Raw genomic sequence first — 15,424 nt, 5'->3', positions numbered from 1 at the left:
ACACACAATACTGACAGCACTTGCCCCAAATTGCCTTGCTGTAGCCGGGAAGTGTGTGTGTTGTTTTTTATCAGCATTTGGTTTAAACTGGCTCAGCCATTTTTAAACCACAGGGTTTCAGCTGGTTTGCGGTTTCCAGCGGCTCCCTTCCCTTGGGACTAGCTTACAAACAGCAGTTTTGCCAATGGTGAGATTGGCACCTGCCAGGTAAAGCTCAAGTTCTGTGGCTCTGCACAGTTCTTGGGCAGCTGCTTAAATCTCTTATTGGGATGTTTCCTTTAAAACCCTTCCGGTGATGGGCATCATCAGTATGCAGGTAGCACATAGCACCCCTGTCAGGGATCAGACCCCTTAATACTGAGCAATGCACAGACATACGCAGGTCGAGTCCCTGCCCTACAGTTTATACTTGACATGGGTTAGTTTCCCATTCTTCCCTCACTGCACAGCAAGAGGCAGACACACAGGATGAGGAACAGCCCCCTGCACTGCCACCGCGGCCCTCAGACCTGGGCGAAGGCTCCAGCAAGCTGCATGAGGAGTCGCATGGGGAGGAGGCCATCTATGCCGACAGCGTGGATCTGCAAGGGGACTATGAGGAGCTGCCAGAGCCCTCAGACTATAACGATGGTGCTGACGTGGACAGAGACTATGAGGAGCTGCTGGAGCCCTCCAGGGAGCCGGAGGCCATCTGCGATGAGGGTGTCGATACGAGTGAGGACTATGAGGAGATCCCCCCAGAGAGTGCATCCAGCAGCATCAGTAACATTCCCTGCTCTGGTGAGTGACAGGGGAATGAGCTCCTGGGGCATGACTCTAGGGATGCAGGTGTCTGTCTGCATTTCAGAGCCAGGCCAGGCAGGCACTGTGGTGCCATAAAAACACCAGAGAGGAACTCAGCACCATGTTGCTCTGCAGTGATTGTCCTCCCCAGACACCGTGGGGAGCCTTGCTGGGGGCAGCCTGCTTTGCTCCTCCAGGTGGGAGAAATGGTGATGGGGTGGGGGTGGGGGGTAAGCAAAGCACTGCCCTACTCTAAGTTCTGAGACTAGCGCAATTAGTCCTGGGCCAGCAATAGACTCACCTGCTCAAGAGGGGCTAGGGTGGGCTCGCCCGAGGATGGGACAATGTAGTGTGCTCTGGTGCATAGTGCTGTGTTTTGCAGGGAGTGATTTCCAGCCATGCCCCAAAGTCTCTGCTGATTTGGTTCATTTCCAGCTGCAGTTCAAAGAACTGATGTTGACCTACAAATGTCTAAGTGATTTAGAGCCTGCGCCCTCCTGGTGTGAGGCCTTCAGAGTTGATACCAGCTGGTTTTAAAGGGAGTGGCTTCCAGCAGGGCATTCTGAGTGAGAGGAGCTGAGTGGCACACGCTCCCTTGTGACTCACAGGGCATTCTGTCTGGTCTGTGGCTGAGGTTTTCATACCTGCTAGGAGTGTGCAGCCAAATCCCCCTGTTAGCTTTTAACCCAGTGTCCCAGCGGCTGAGAAGGGATGATGGGGCGTGGGGTGGTTCTGTTTAGTTGCAGATGGCAAAAGATCAATTTGATACAGTGGAAGAGGCTCATTTTAACAAACCAAAATTACTAGCATCTTCCTGCCCACCTTGTCGGTTCCCAGCACCTGCAGGACACAGTGCCCGGTGCTGGCCCTGCACCTGCACAGAAGGAAACAACTGAGAAGAGCCCTGCATCCTGCCAGCCCATGGAGCCGGTTCTGGGCACCGGGAGAGGCACCAGAGTGGAGCACATAGACACTTGCTGTGGGAGGTGGCGAACAAAGCTGCATCTCAGAGCTGAACACTGAGCACTCTGCCTGGGCCTGGGAGCCCAAGTGAAAGAGAGTCTGGCTACACCTCTTTGGCCCTGCTGGGCTGTGTCCTAGCCTGCTTTTGGCCAAGCACCTGGACCCTCTCTCTTTGGCAGCAACTAGGACTCTCCCCTTGAGCGAGTACCACACAGTGCATGGCCCAGGGCAAGGCTACTACGAGTGGCTAGCTTAGCTGACTTCACGCCTAACGTGCTGGCTTTTGTGCATTGCATTGTAAGGCACTTCTCTCTCCCACTTAGTGAGAGCTGGGTGCCTGACTACCTTGTGGTAAGTGTCAGCCAGTGCATCCATCTTGTGCCCTGGCTAAGGACCGAGAGGTGCAGTGAGTGCTCTGTCTGGTCTGGCCCTTTTCCGCAGAGACAACAGCCACTCTGAGAAGGGATGAGACCTTTCCCCAGTGATGGGGCCTGAGGCTCAGAAGGGGAAGGGAGATCACCCCTGTAAACCTGGCAGGGTCTGTGCATGGTTTGGGGCTGCCTCCTCCTGAGCTGCCCCCTGGTGTTTTCCTGCAGGAGTATCTGAGAATGTGTACGAGGCAGATGATGCTGGGATTTCTGCTGTGGCTCTGTACGATTACCAAGGAGGTGAGTCTGTCTGTTTGGCCTGGGGAGTAGAGGGAAGGAGGTGATCTGCCTGCATGGGAACATGTGGGAGGGGTTATCCTGGATGGCAGGCAGGGGAAGGAGAAGGGCTGAAGGTTCTGCCTGAATAACAATGCAATTTTAACCTCATGCTTCAAGGCCTAAGCCAGACTCTAGCTATGAGGGTACGTTACACTTAAGGTTGCCAACCGTCAAATCACACAATCCCAAATACTCTTGCCTGGCCCTGAGGCCCCGCCCCTGCCCCTGCCCCTTCTCCGAGGCCCCGCCCCACTCACTCCATCCCTCCTCCCTCCGTCCCTCACTCACCTTCATGGGGCTGGGGCAGGGGGTTGGGGTGTGGGCTCTGGACTGGGGCTGAGGGGTTTGGAATGTGGGAGGAGGCTCTGGGCTGAGCCTGGAGCTGGGGATAGGGGTGCAGGAGGGGATGCAGGGTGCAAGTTTTGGGAGGGAGTTTGGGTGCAGGAGTGGGCTCTGGGCTGGGGCAGGGGGTTGGGGTACAGGAAGAGATGAGGGGTGCAGGCTTCAGCCAGGCAGCGCTTACTTTGGGCGGCTCCCAATCGGCGGTGCAGTGGGGCTAAGGCAGGCTCGGTGCCTGCCCTGGCCCCGCGCCGCTCCCGGAAGTGGCCGGCACGTCCCTGCAGCCCCTGGGGTGGGGGGGTCAGGGGGCTCCACACGCTGCCCGTGCCCTGAGCACCGACTCCACAGCTCCTATTGGCCAGGAACTGCAGCCAATGGGAGCTGCGGGCGCAAAGCCTGCCTTAGCCCCGCTGCACTGCTGACTGGGAGCTGCCCGAAGTAAGCAGGACCAGGGCGTTCTGCGCGCTGCCCCCTCCATGCGCCGCTCCCGGAAGCGGCAAGCACATCCCTGTATTACCCCCGCCTGCAGGCACCACCCCCACAGCTCCCATTGGCTGCAGTTCCTGGCCAATGGAAGCTGTAGAGTTGGCATTCGGGGCGTGGGAAGCATGCAGAGCTCCCTGCCCCACCGCAGGGATGTGCTGGCTGCTTCTGGGAGTGGCGCAGAGCCAGGGTAGGTAGGACCCTGCCTTACCCCCACTGCGCTGCCGGACTTTTAGCGGCCTAAAGTCTCCTGGTTTGCCTTCAGTACCCTCCAGAGATAGAGCCCGATTCCGGGAGACTCCCAGCGTAACCAGGAGTGTTGACAACACTCGTCACACTGCAATCAAAGACGTGTGGCACCGAGTCTCAGAGCGCGGGTCAGTTGACTCAGGTTAGCAGGGCTCAGGCGGTGGGCCTAAATATTGCAGTGTAGACATTTGGTCTGGGGCTGGATACTGGGCTCTGAGATCCACCCCCTTTGCTCAAGGCTGAACCTATAAACTGCAATTTTTAGCCCACCAGCCCGAGCCCCGTGAGCCCGAGTCAGCTGACTTGGCCAGCCATTGCTTTGCTGCAGGTCTTTGATTGCAGTGTAGATGTACCGTTAGAGACCAGAATGAGACCTAATGTGGGGGCAAAATACCCCTGCCCTGTTCTTGTGCACTCCTCTGAGGCATTTGGTACCAGCCACTGACAGATCCTGATTCCAGACTAGGTGGGCTGTGGGTCTGATCCAGTCGGTCAATTCCTATGGTCCTATGCTGGGATGGGACACTGAGGAAGGGGAGGTGGGGGGAACCACTGGTGTGGGATGTAAGTGGAGAGGAGGAGAGGCCTGCCAGGATGTGGTGGTGGCCTCTGCTGTACTCCCCATTGGGGTAATTTTTGCCCCCCGCCCATCCCAAGGTGTCTTTGCCCCCAGGAGCAAATTGCATTGTGCCTCATTTTCCGCTTTCATTTTTGCAGAAGGTGACGATGAAATTTCCTTTGACCCCAATGACACCATCACTCACATCGAGATAGTGGATGAGGGCTGGTGGCGGGGGTGCTGCCATGGCAGAGTTGGCCTCTTTCCAGCTAATTATGTGAAGCTACTTCAGTGAGACCTGCCATTGCCCGAACCCCTCTGGGCTGCTGCCTCTTACTGCTTCAGCGCTTTATGTGTAGCCAGGGAGCAGCTCAGCTCAGCCCGGCTTGCCAGCGTGAGAGAGAAATTAATAAGAAATGACAAATAGGATCCTGGGGGGCAGCCTGGCCCATGTGGGAATGGGGTGGGGGGTGAGTAAAGAATGGGGCATGGGGTCTTTCCCCTCTTGGAGCTGCTGGTTCCAATCCAGCCCCAGGGTGGGAGCACTGGCTGCCTCAGGGGAGTGGGGAATGGGATACGGGACCTTTCCCTCTAGGTTCTCATTTAAGATCAACCCCTGACTAGTAATCAGCAAAGTCTTCTGCATGTGCTGGCCTCTCTTACCTGTGTGGGGGGCTTAGCTCAGTTCCGGGTGCACCTATATCTGTGTAACAGAAACTGTCCCATGGATGGCAGCCGTCCCAGAGGCCAAGAGCAGACTATGCCATGAGGAACAAAGTCCTTGTAACACTCTGAGGGGTTCAGCTCAGGCCAGGGTAAGGCACAACAGCAAATAGGAGGGGGAGGCTTGAGCTTTTGCTGCCTGGGGATAAACAGGACTTCAGCCTCCAGGGCGGGGAACTGGGAACCTTTCGCCTTCACTAATCGTACCAAGTTCTCCTGTGTTGAAAGTGTGACTTTGGCTGTACTATGCTGCTCCATTAAATGAGAGATGCCTGTGCAGAGGCAGACAATAAAGGAGAGTCTTGCTAAAGCCTAAGACTTCCTGCCTTTTGTTCCTCTGTCCAGTGAAACCATGGCTGGATACCGCGTCCCAGTTCTGGGGTCAAGCCTTTGAAAAGGGTATTGGAAACATTAGAGGGGGTTCAGAGAAGCATGAGCCGAGGTCTGGGAAACAGGCCGTAGAGTGAGACATTAAAGGACCTTACCTCGTTAGCGTAGGTTGAGAGGTGACTTGAGCGTGAGCTAGAAGGTGATACCAGAGGGACGATTAATGGGGCAGACACAGGCAGAACAAGAGCTAATGCACAGGGGCAGTGGAACATTTCTACTTGGAAAAGAAACTCTTTTTCTGTCTAGAGTGAGTGTAATTAACCACTGGGACATGGGCCCAGGGATGTAGTAAATTGTCCATCAGTTGGAGTCTTTGAATCAAGCTTGGAGTTCTCTCTGAGTCGGTCTAGTTCAACCACAAGTTTTTGGCCTGGAGACAGGAATCACTGGGTGAAATTCTCTGGTCTGCATTAGGCAGGAGGTCAGACCAGAGAATTGGCCTTAAATCTGTGGATCTAATATCAGGACTGTGCCGATACTATCGGGACATCTGGTCACCCTAGGGCCATGGCCCCACCTACCCCCTCCCCAGCTCCTCACTATGATTAGCATATGTTCCTGAGCCTTATGTGTATGCAGTGTGTGTGTGTGGCGGGGGGCCGCATTGTGTCCCATTGGCAAGAGCCAGGGCTAATGTGGCCCTTGGCACCAAGCCCTGAGCTCCTTACGCCCATTGGAAGCAATGTAAAACTGAGTCAGGGCCTAAGTCTGGCCTCCTTGAGGCCTTCCATTCCTGTGCCTCATCCTTCCAACCCCTTTGGAGCCCACCTACCAACCCCAGTGACCACAGCAGATGCACCACTTCTGGGAGCCTTTATTGGGATTTATTACAGTACGTCTGCAGTGTGCCCACCCTGGGGTTGGCCTGTTACATGAGAGAGATCTGGGCAACTCACACAGCTTGCCCCAAGCCTACTGCACAACAGGGTGCAGGGAACGGACTGAACTGGAGTAGGGTAGGGGTAATGTGTGTCCAATTTCTTTTAAGCGTATACAAGAGAAATCCAATACAAGCCCCTCTGTTAAAGAGCAAACAGACTCAGGTACCTCACACCAACCACCTCCTGGCAGCTGCTGAGCTAGACCACAATCCCGAGGCTAGGATTTGCTAACTGCTACTTTAGAGCCATTTAAATACCATCAGAGTAGTAGTAACCCAACTCCGGGTCTGTTTAATAACAGCTGAGCAGCTACGTAGCACAGTCTAAGCTGTAAACAAATCAGAGCACATGGATGGTAGCTTCAGCAACAAGCAGCAAAGTCCTTGGCTATCAGCGCTCAGTCCACTTGTGCCAGCACCTCTTAGCTGAGGGTCTCCGGGAGCTTCACAGATATGGATGACTCAAGCCCCTTGGGAGTAGCATAAGGTCCCTGTTCGTTGTTGGGCACCGAGCCAGCTAGCACAGAGCTACCAGCACTCTGTCAAGACACAGCCCACTACAGGAACGCAATTGTGTGATTTATTTTGGAGCAGTTTCTCTGCAGTAATTTGTCCTGTCCCCTCTCCTCAGGAACGTCTGGGCTCTTGGAAACATTTGCTATTTATTTCTTGTGTCATCTGCATGGTGTCCCAATCTGTCATGTTCCTGTACCAGGTACGGACGGGCTGCAGAGCTTGCATCTGTACCAGAGGCACTCCAGATCTGCTCATCATGAGCTCAGTCAATGCAGTGACAGGTTAGCTTAGAAAATATTTGATACAGGGTGTTGCATCCGATGAAGTGAGTTGTAGGTCACAAAAGCTTATGCTCTGATAAATTTGTTAGTCTCTAAGGTGCCACAAATACGCCTTTTCTTTTTAGGTTGTCGCCTAGTGGCTGAACAGTGTAATACAGTTTAATGTTTCACTACCGCTTCTCTAGAGGCTCTGGCGGACAGGGCCCAGTGATGCGGGAGCACGTCTGTTCTTCTGGGGCAGGGGAGTGCAAATACATTCAATCAAATGGGATCTATGAAAATTGCTGTAGATGCGTGGGAGGCGCCTGTAACGCAGCTGGTGCCAAGGGGCAAACCCCACCACCAGGTTACGTAAACATTCTTTCCAGAAGCGGCTATGGGGTGCACCCTATTGGCAGCTAGCCAGGGAGGAAGTGGTGTCGGGGGAGCGCTAGGAGTTGGGAGGTCTCTCATGGAGGAAGCTTCCTAGGCTCTACTCCCCCAACCCCTCCTCCCCATTCCTCTTCCCGCCTTGGATGCCCTGCAGAGGGAAGCACCCTTCCAGCACCCATCTGCCAGGGAGAGGAGGGGAGGGAAAGGGAGCGATCGGTGATGCTGCTTCACCCTGCAAAAAGTGTGAAACGATCATGCCTGCCCTGCAATAGCCCAGCCCCTGCTGCCCAGAATACCAACATTTGAACAATTATGTTTCTAGCTTTTAGGGTTGTATGGAAACCCAGTGAATGTGTTTATCCCCGTCCCAAACTGCCTCCCTTGTGGCTCAGACACCCAGCTCCCACAGTGTAGTTCTGCATTTTCAATACAAATCTCTGCAGTACCTTGAAATCTGAAAATTATGGAGCAGCCTAAAATAACTTGAATATTATGATAATCGATAGTGTGTGTGTGTGGGAGGAGAGGGGATTTTTGCTGATTGAATTATTTCACATGACGGCTTTTATTGATCTGATGCTACTCTAGTGGTTCCTGTCTACTACATCAGTTTTGCAGAATCTAGGGGCTTTGTGCAGGACATAGGTCGAGCCATTTAGCTTCAGAGACATGGCAGAGAGCCTTGCTAACAATGGTAGCTGTGAAAGGAGTCCCTCTGCCCCATACCCTGGCTCCTTACACAGCTGCCAAGTCTAACAAGCCATTTCCCTTGGAAGTGGGGAGGAGCCATTACAGTCAGAGCAGAGCAGGAGTCACCTCCCAGCTCTCACCTCAGCCGGGACCTCACTGCCTGCCTGGGGAAGAATATTCCCTCCTCTGGCTCCCTAGAGCCTTCCTCAGGGCCCCCTTCACTTCCTGGTTGCGGAGGCTGTAGATGAGGGGGTTCAGCATGGGGGTGACGATGCAGTACAGCGTGGAGACCAGGGTGTCCACCCCCATGGAGTAGCCTGCACTGGGGCGATTGTAGTTGAGATTGGCCATCCCAAAGTATATGGTGACCACGATGAGGTGTGCGGCACAGGTGGAGAAGGCCTTGCGCCTTCCTGTGTTGGAGCGGATCCTGAGGATGGCTGCCAGGATGTAGAGGTAGGAGATGATGATGAGCAGAAATGGGCTCAGGCCCATGAAGATACTAGCCAAATGGAGTGTGAGCTCATTGACATAGGTGTCACTGCAGGCGATCTTCAGCAGGGGAGGGACATCACAGAAGAGGTGGTGAAGCTGGTTGGCGCCACAGAAGGATAAGCTGGAGGCCATGAAGGTGTGTATGGCTGAGTCCAGGAGACCCCAGAGCCAGGACCCCATGGCGAGTGGGAAGCACACCCTCCGGCTCATGATGTCAGTGTAGCGCAGGGGGTTGCAGATGGCTGCGTATCGGTCATAGGCCATGACAGCTCGGAGTGCGCACTCGGCTCCCGCGCATGACATCAGGAAGAACATCTGGGCCATGCACTCGCAGTAGGAGATGGTCTCCTGCTCACACAGAAAGTTCACCAGGATCTTGGGGACTGTGACTGACGAGAAGCAAATATCCAAGCAGGATAAGTGGCTGAGGAAAAAGTACATGGGGCTGTGAAGGTGGGAATCCAGCTGGATGAGGGTGAATATCATGGAATTCCCCACCAGGGTGACAAGGTAGAGCTCTAGAAACACCAGGAAGAGGAAGGCCTGGCCATGGGGAAGGCTGGAGAAGCCCAGGAAGATGAACTCTGTCACCTGTGTCTGATTCTCCTGTTTCATGGGGCCGGTAAAGTTTGTCTGTGGGGAGAGGGACAGGAAGAGAGAAGAGACTGGGAGTGAGTCAGGAATTCAGAGCTAAACCATCTTCAGCAGCACGCCTGCAATTTCACATGCAGAAGGGCTGGACACTTAGGGTATGTCTACACTGCGGTTAGACAGCTGGGGCTGGCTGCTGCCAGCTGACTTGTGTTTGCAGGGCTCGGGCTGTGGGGCTGTTTCACTGCAGTGTAGACGTCCAGGCTCAGGCTAGAGCCCTGGGCTCTAGGCCCCTGTGAGGTGGGAGGGTCCCAGAGCTCAGGCTGCAGCCTGTGCAGGAAGGTCTGCACAGCAATGAAACAGCCCCGCGAGCCTGAGTCAGCTGGCATGGGGTCAGCCATGGGTGTCTAACTGCAATGTAGACATACCTTGGGTCTGTCAGGAGCTTCCACCCCCACAATCCTCCTTTAGTTTTGTCCTTCCTGAGCCCTGACAGGCTCAGAATGATCAGGTTCCTAGTCAGGATCGGGACCACATTGTGCAGGGCACGTATGCAGGGAGGCGTGCATGGTAGGCCAGTGCCCTGCCTGAGCTGACAGCCCGTTAATTTGTCTAGCTTCAGCTATTTCAGCCATTGGCTCTTGATATGCCTTGGCCTGCTAGATTAAAGAGTCATCTGTAGTCAAATATTTGTCCCCCATGTGGGTGCTACATTCTTTGTTCCTAAGTGCATGACCTTACATTTGGCCATATTAAGCTTTCCCATTTACCAAGCAATCAAGATTGCTCTAGATCAGTGAAAGGGCTCAACAATCATTTGAGGGCTGGAATGAAATTGGCTTGCACTAAGGGACTCAGGAGCTTGATTTGTTTAGCTTACCAAAAACAAGGTTAAGAGCTCCCTTGATTGACATGTGTGAGTACCTTTTGTGTGGGGAAATAGTGCTAGTAAAGGGCAGCTGGCGGAGAAAGGTGTAACAAGAACCAATGGCTGGAAATTAAAGCCAGACAAATTCAAATTAAAAATAAGGCTCCAATTTTTAACAATGAGAGTGATTGACCATTGGAACAAACTGCCAAGAGAAGTGGTGGATTTGCCATATTTTTGTCTTCAAACCCAGGCTGGAGACCTTTCTGGAAGATGTGCTTTAGCCAAACACAAGTTGTTACATTCAATACAGGAGCAACTATGGGCTATAATCCTTTGGTCTAATTTCGGTTGCTGGGTTTAATGTGTAGGGGCTGGATATGTGTGTGGGTGGTCTGTGATATACAGGAGGTCAGACTAGATGATTTAATGACCCCTTCTGCTGTTACAATCTACAGAGCAAATAACATGTTAGCATGCATAAGGAATGGGATAAAAACTAATATGGAAACTGATTGTGCTGTTATGTATCTCAGTGGACCAACTCACCTGATATACTGGGTTCTGTTCTGGTCACCCTATCGTAGACAAGATATAGCAAAAACAGAGGCACTTTTTAAATGTGTGATAGAAACCCAGAAAATATCCATTTGAAGGGAGTGTTAAAAGATTGATACTGTTTAGTTTAGAGAGGAAACAAATTAGAGGAGATATGATCATGGGCTACAAAATAATGAAAGGGAGAGAGTAGAGCGGTTGCTTCTGTTTACCCTCTCTCACAAGAGCTGATTTCTCTGTTACGTTCACAGCATACACACAGACAGGTTTAGGTACAAATATAAATAATCTTGCTGAAAGGCTGCAGCATAGAATTAGAATTCAGAACAATTACACACAAGAACCAAAAATCAGACAGGAAATAAGCTGCTCCCTAAGCCAGAGAGAGACAATGCCCCACCTCTGTCTAGACTGACTGCGGCTCCCAGAAATGTCACCACAGAGCTGCTAGCCTGCAAGCAGAACCAGAAAACTCACCCACTCCAGGTTACAGCTTGCAATCCAGCACAGCCCTCAGTGCACCACGCTCAGGAGCACACAAGGCAACTGAGTGCAATAGATTGAAAGCTCAGTAGGAATCAGAGAAGGATCCCACGTGCATACAGATAACGAGAGCATTCAGAGCCACGTGAAATAGAGTAACACAATTATAAGGGCTGTAAAGTCTCCCACTCAGGGCAAGAGCCAGCCTCTGACTGATGGGGTTCAGAAGAACTTCCTGCTGTGGAGTTGTTGTTTCATTCTGGGTTTCTTGTCTTTTCCTCTGAACAGCTTCAAGGTTGAGATCTGTAGGGTTGAAAAGAAAGTGAACAGCTTCCCTCTCATAACCTAGAGACACTGGGAGGAACAGGCGAGGGCCATGTCTACACTAGCGAGCTTACAGTGGCACAGCTGTACCGAAGCAGCCGATCGCTCCCATAGCCACTCTTGGCCAACGGGAGCGAGCTCTCCCGTCGACATAATTAAACCACCCCCAACGAGCGGCGGTAGCAATGTAGGTGGGAGAGCATCTCCCGCCGACATAGCGCTGTCAACACCGGCACTTCTGTCGGTGAAACTTACATCGCTGAGGGGGGTGTTTTTTCACGCCCCTGAGCAACGTAAGTTACACCGACAAAAGGGCTAGAGTAGATATAGCCTCAGTTGGAGCCTGAACTAGTGCAGTGTGTGTGAGGGTCCAGTCAGAAACCAAGGTTGTTATTACAACAGCAGCCCAGAAACAGGAGAGAAACTGCAGAGTCCGGTTCCGTGACCGAATTAATGTTGCTGTGGAAACCATGACACTGTCTTAATTTTGTGTTAAGGTTCTTTTTACTTTTGATTTCCCTATTTTTAAAGAAAATGCTGGAGTTACAGGACAGGCAGCCACACGGGAGGAGATTCTGGCAGAGAAGAGCAAGGTCTCTCTCCTTACTACTCGTGGGTAACGTCCCACCCCTGGCCCAGCTGTGGCGCTAGCTGCATGGTCAGAGGTTTGGCACAGCTGTCTGGTCACGTTCCTAAAGCTTCACAGTTTCACCAAGGTGCTGGGTGCTCTGGGTAGGGGAAATGCTGCCTAGGCCTAGGGCTGAACTTCTGCTCGGGGTGAATTCACCCTCTGTGCTGGGAGAGAGCAGCTGCCCTTCCCTGAGAAACCGTGAACCCTACCACTAGGGACCCTGCAGCAGCTTTGCTCCCATGGGGCTTGGACAGAGAATCGCTTTGCTCTGCAATGTTCCACTGGCACAGACATTTCCCTTCCACGCCTGTCAACTCTTCTTTGGGGAGATGCCCTACTGGACTCCAGCTCCCGCACCCCACCCCTCTTTCCCACACACCCCAGGAATCATAGAAATGTCAGGCTGGAAGGGACTTCAAGAGGCATCAAGTCCAGCCCCCTGCACTGGGACAGGACCAAGTAACCCTAGACCGTCCCTGACAGGTGTTTGTCCAACCTGCTCTTAAAACCCTCCAGTGACAGGGATTCTCCAACCTCCTTTGAAAGACTTTTTCCAGAGCTTAGCCACCCTAGAGTTAGGAAGCTTTTCCTAATGTCTAACCTAAATCTCCCTTGCTGCAGATTAAGCCCAGCTACAGCAACGCTGTATACCCCCCTTAGAGTAACTTAATCCAGAATGCATTTCCCTAGTTTGCTTTTTAGAGTGTCCTTTGGGACTATGTCAAAACCCTTACTCAACCCAAGACACAGCAGGTCTACTGCTTCCCCCCTCCACCAGTTCTGTAACCCCGCTGAAGAAGAAAATCAGGTTGGTCTGGCATGCTGTGTTCTGGACACATCAATGCTGGCTAGTCCTTATACCACTGTTTTTTTCTAGGTGCTTTGTTCCAGTATCTTTCCACATAGTGAAGATAGGCTGGCTGGTCTATAATTCCCTGCGGCCTCTTTGTTCCCCCTTTTTGCAGATAAGTGCTATATTTGCCCATCTTCGGGGATCTCACCTGTCCTCCACGAGTTTTCAAAGATAATTGCTAATGATCCTGACATTGTTTCAGCTACTTCCTTAAATACCGCAGGCCGAATTTCATCAGGCTCTGTGGACTTGAACACATCTAACTTCGCTAAATAATCAGTAACTCTCTGACCCTTTCTCTCCATGCAGCAGAAGCAGCAGGCTCACTGGCTGACAGCCCCATGGGGAAGGGGCTGGGACTGGCTTTCAGCTCCTTCATCCCTGGGTTTCAGTGAGTGTTAGAGCCCAGAGCAAAGGCTGCAGAGCGACTTACCAGCAGGGTGTCCTGTCGCTGGGTCCATTGCTCAGGCTGGAGCCACACGGGCATGGCGGAGAGGAGGGGAAGTCATTAGCTCTAGCTGGGCCCTTGCTGAACCTCTGCCATTGGGAGTTGGTGGGATGGCAGCTCACACTTACATCAAATGCTCTGTGAAGAGGAAAGATCATGGAAATGCCTGTGTCTCACCTGCCTGAGGAGGAACCTGTCTGCTCCCTGGGTCTGAGGCTGGGGCTGCCTGGAGGGTATGGTATTTAACCCTGGGTGAGGGAGCCCGGGGGGACAGATTCTCAAAGGTGGCTCATCGCTAATGACAGGAACAAAGCCCAGAAAAAACACTCCTCTTCCCACTCCACCCGCATGGGGCTTCTTGGCTGTTGGTACTGGAGCTAAGCTGGCTGTTGAAACCCAGAACATGGACTTTACTGGCCCTTCCCAGCCCAGGATCACCCAACCCTAAGCCACTACTGTGTAACACCAGCCAAAGGGCTTTGCTGCACATCTTAACCCTCGCACTTCACTCCACTCTTTTGCACCCCCTGTAACTTAGACCCAGGATCCTGCCTTATCTACCTCACCCAAACACTCGCCCTTACACCCAGCTCCTGACCCTACTGCCCTTCAGATACTGCTGTACCTCCCCCTCCATCATCCTCACACCCAGCTCCTGACCCTACTGCCCTTCAGGTCCTGCTGTACCTCCCCCTGCATCATCCTCACACCCAGCTCCTGACCCTACTGCCCTTCAGATCCTGCTGTACTTACCCCTTCGTCATCCTCACACCCAGCTCCTGACCCTACTGCCCTTCAGATCCTGCTGTACTTACCCCTTCGTCATCCTCACACCCAGCTCCTGACCCTACTGCCCTTCAGATCCTGCTGTACCTAGCCCTGCGTCATCCTCACACCCAGCTCCTGACCCTACTGCCCTTCACATCCTGCTGTACCTCCCCCTGCATCATCCTCACACCCAGCTCCTGACCCTACTGCCCTTCAGATCCTGCTGTACCTCCCCCTGCATCATCCTCACACCCAGCTCCTGACCCTACTGCCCTTCAGGTCCTGCTGTACCTCCCCCTGCATCATCCTCACACCCAGCTCCTGAATCTACTGCCCTTCAGATCCTGCTGTACCTCCCCCTGCGTCATCCTCACACCCAGCTCCTGACTCTACTGCCCTTCAGATCCTGCTGTACCTACCCCTGCGTCATCCTCACACCCAGCTCCTGACCCTACTGCCCTTCAGATCCTGCTGTACTTACCCCTCCGTCATCCTCACACCCAGCTCCTGACCCTACTGCCCTTCAGATCCTGCTGTACCTCCCCCTGCGTCATCCTCACACCCAGATCCTGACCCTACTGCCCTTCAGATCCTTCTGTACCTCCTCCTGCATCATCCTCACACCCAGCTCCTGACCCTACTGCCCTTCAGATCCTGCTGTACCTACCCCTCCATCATCCTCACACCCAGCTCCTGACCCTACTGCCCTTCAGGTCCTGCTGTACCTCCCCCTGCATCATCCTCACACCCAGCTCCTGACCCTACTGCCCTTCAGATCCTGCTGTACCTACCCCTCCGTCATCCTCACACCCAGCTCCTGACCCTACTGCCCTTCAGATCCTGCTGTACCTCCCCCTGCATCATCCTCACACCCAGCTCCTGACCCTACTGCCCTTCAGATCCTGCTGTACCTCCCCCTGCATCATCCTCACACCCAGCTCCTGACCCTACTGCCCTTCAGATCCTGCTGTACCTACCCCTCCGTCACCCTCACACCCAGCTCCTGACCCTACTGCCCTTCAGATCCTGCTGTACCTCCCCCTGCATCATCCTCACACCCAGCTCCTGACCCTACTGCCCTTCAGGTCCTGCTGTACCTACCCCTCCATCATCCTCACACCCAGCTCCTGACCCTACTGCCCTTCAGGTCCTGCTGTACCTACCCCTCCGTCATCCTCACACCCAGCTCCTGACCCTACTGCCCTTCAGATCCTTCTGTACCTCCCCCTGCATCATCCTCACACCCAGCTCCTGACCCTACTGCCCTTCAGATCCTTCTGTACCTCCCCCTGCATCATCCTCACACCCAGCTCCTGACCCTACTGCCCTTCAGATCCTTCTGTACCTCCCCCTGCATCATCCTCACACCCAGCTCCTGACCCTACTGCCCTTCAGATCCTGCTGTACTTACCCCTTCGTCATCCTCACACCCAGCTCCTGACCCTACTGCCCTTCAGATCCTGCTGTACC

General features: G+C 53.4%; 2 protein-coding genes and 1 long non-coding RNA gene across 4 annotated transcripts in view; 1 reads left to right on the top strand and 2 right to left on the bottom strand.

Annotated features, from left to right (window-relative positions):
- HCLS1 (hematopoietic cell-specific Lyn substrate 1) overlaps positions 1-4,481 on the top strand; it is a 52,801-nt gene extending 48,320 nt beyond the window's left edge. For both annotated transcript variants that reach the window (XM_074953457.1, XM_074953449.1), the window contains 3 exons: positions 450-780; positions 2,343-2,414; positions 4,242-4,481. In XM_074953457.1, coding sequence (XP_074809558.1) covers positions 450-780; positions 2,343-2,414; positions 4,242-4,378 — 540 coding nt within the window. In that variant the 3' untranslated portion in view covers positions 4,379-4,481. The remainder of the gene's footprint in view (positions 1-449; positions 781-2,342; positions 2,415-4,241) is intronic.
- Positions 4,482-7,688: 3,207 nt separating this feature from the next.
- LOC141987735 (olfactory receptor 5V1-like) lies at positions 7,689-9,045 on the bottom strand. Its single transcript, XM_074953435.1, has one exon. The coding sequence runs from the start codon at positions 9,043-9,045 to the stop codon at positions 8,089-8,091; it is 957 nt and encodes a 318-aa protein (XP_074809536.1). The 3' UTR covers positions 7,689-8,088.
- Positions 9,046-11,189: 2,144 nt separating this feature from the next.
- Positions 11,190-15,424, bottom strand: part of LOC141987732 (uncharacterized) — a 36,260-nt gene continuing 32,025 nt past the window's right edge. The window contains exons 2-3 of the long non-coding RNA XR_012639611.1: positions 13,172-13,324; positions 11,190-11,233 (exon numbers count right to left, since the gene is read on the bottom strand). This is a non-coding gene — a long non-coding RNA (uncharacterized LOC141987732). The remainder of the gene's footprint in view (positions 11,234-13,171; positions 13,325-15,424) is intronic.

Source organism: Natator depressus, chromosome 1 (assembly GCF_965152275.1).
Source record: "Natator depressus isolate rNatDep1 chromosome 1, rNatDep2.hap1, whole genome shotgun sequence".
Lineage (NCBI taxonomy): Eukaryota > Metazoa > Chordata > Testudines > Cheloniidae > Natator > Natator depressus.
Note: the sequence above shows the minus strand (reverse complement) of the source record. Positions and strands in the feature narration are given on the sequence as shown.

What these genes read in the sequence shown, in the direction of transcription:
- LOC141987735 (XM_074953435.1), bottom strand. Translation starts at nt 9,045, where the DNA reads ATGAAACAGGAGAATCAGACACAGGTGACAGAGTTCATCTTCCTGGGC.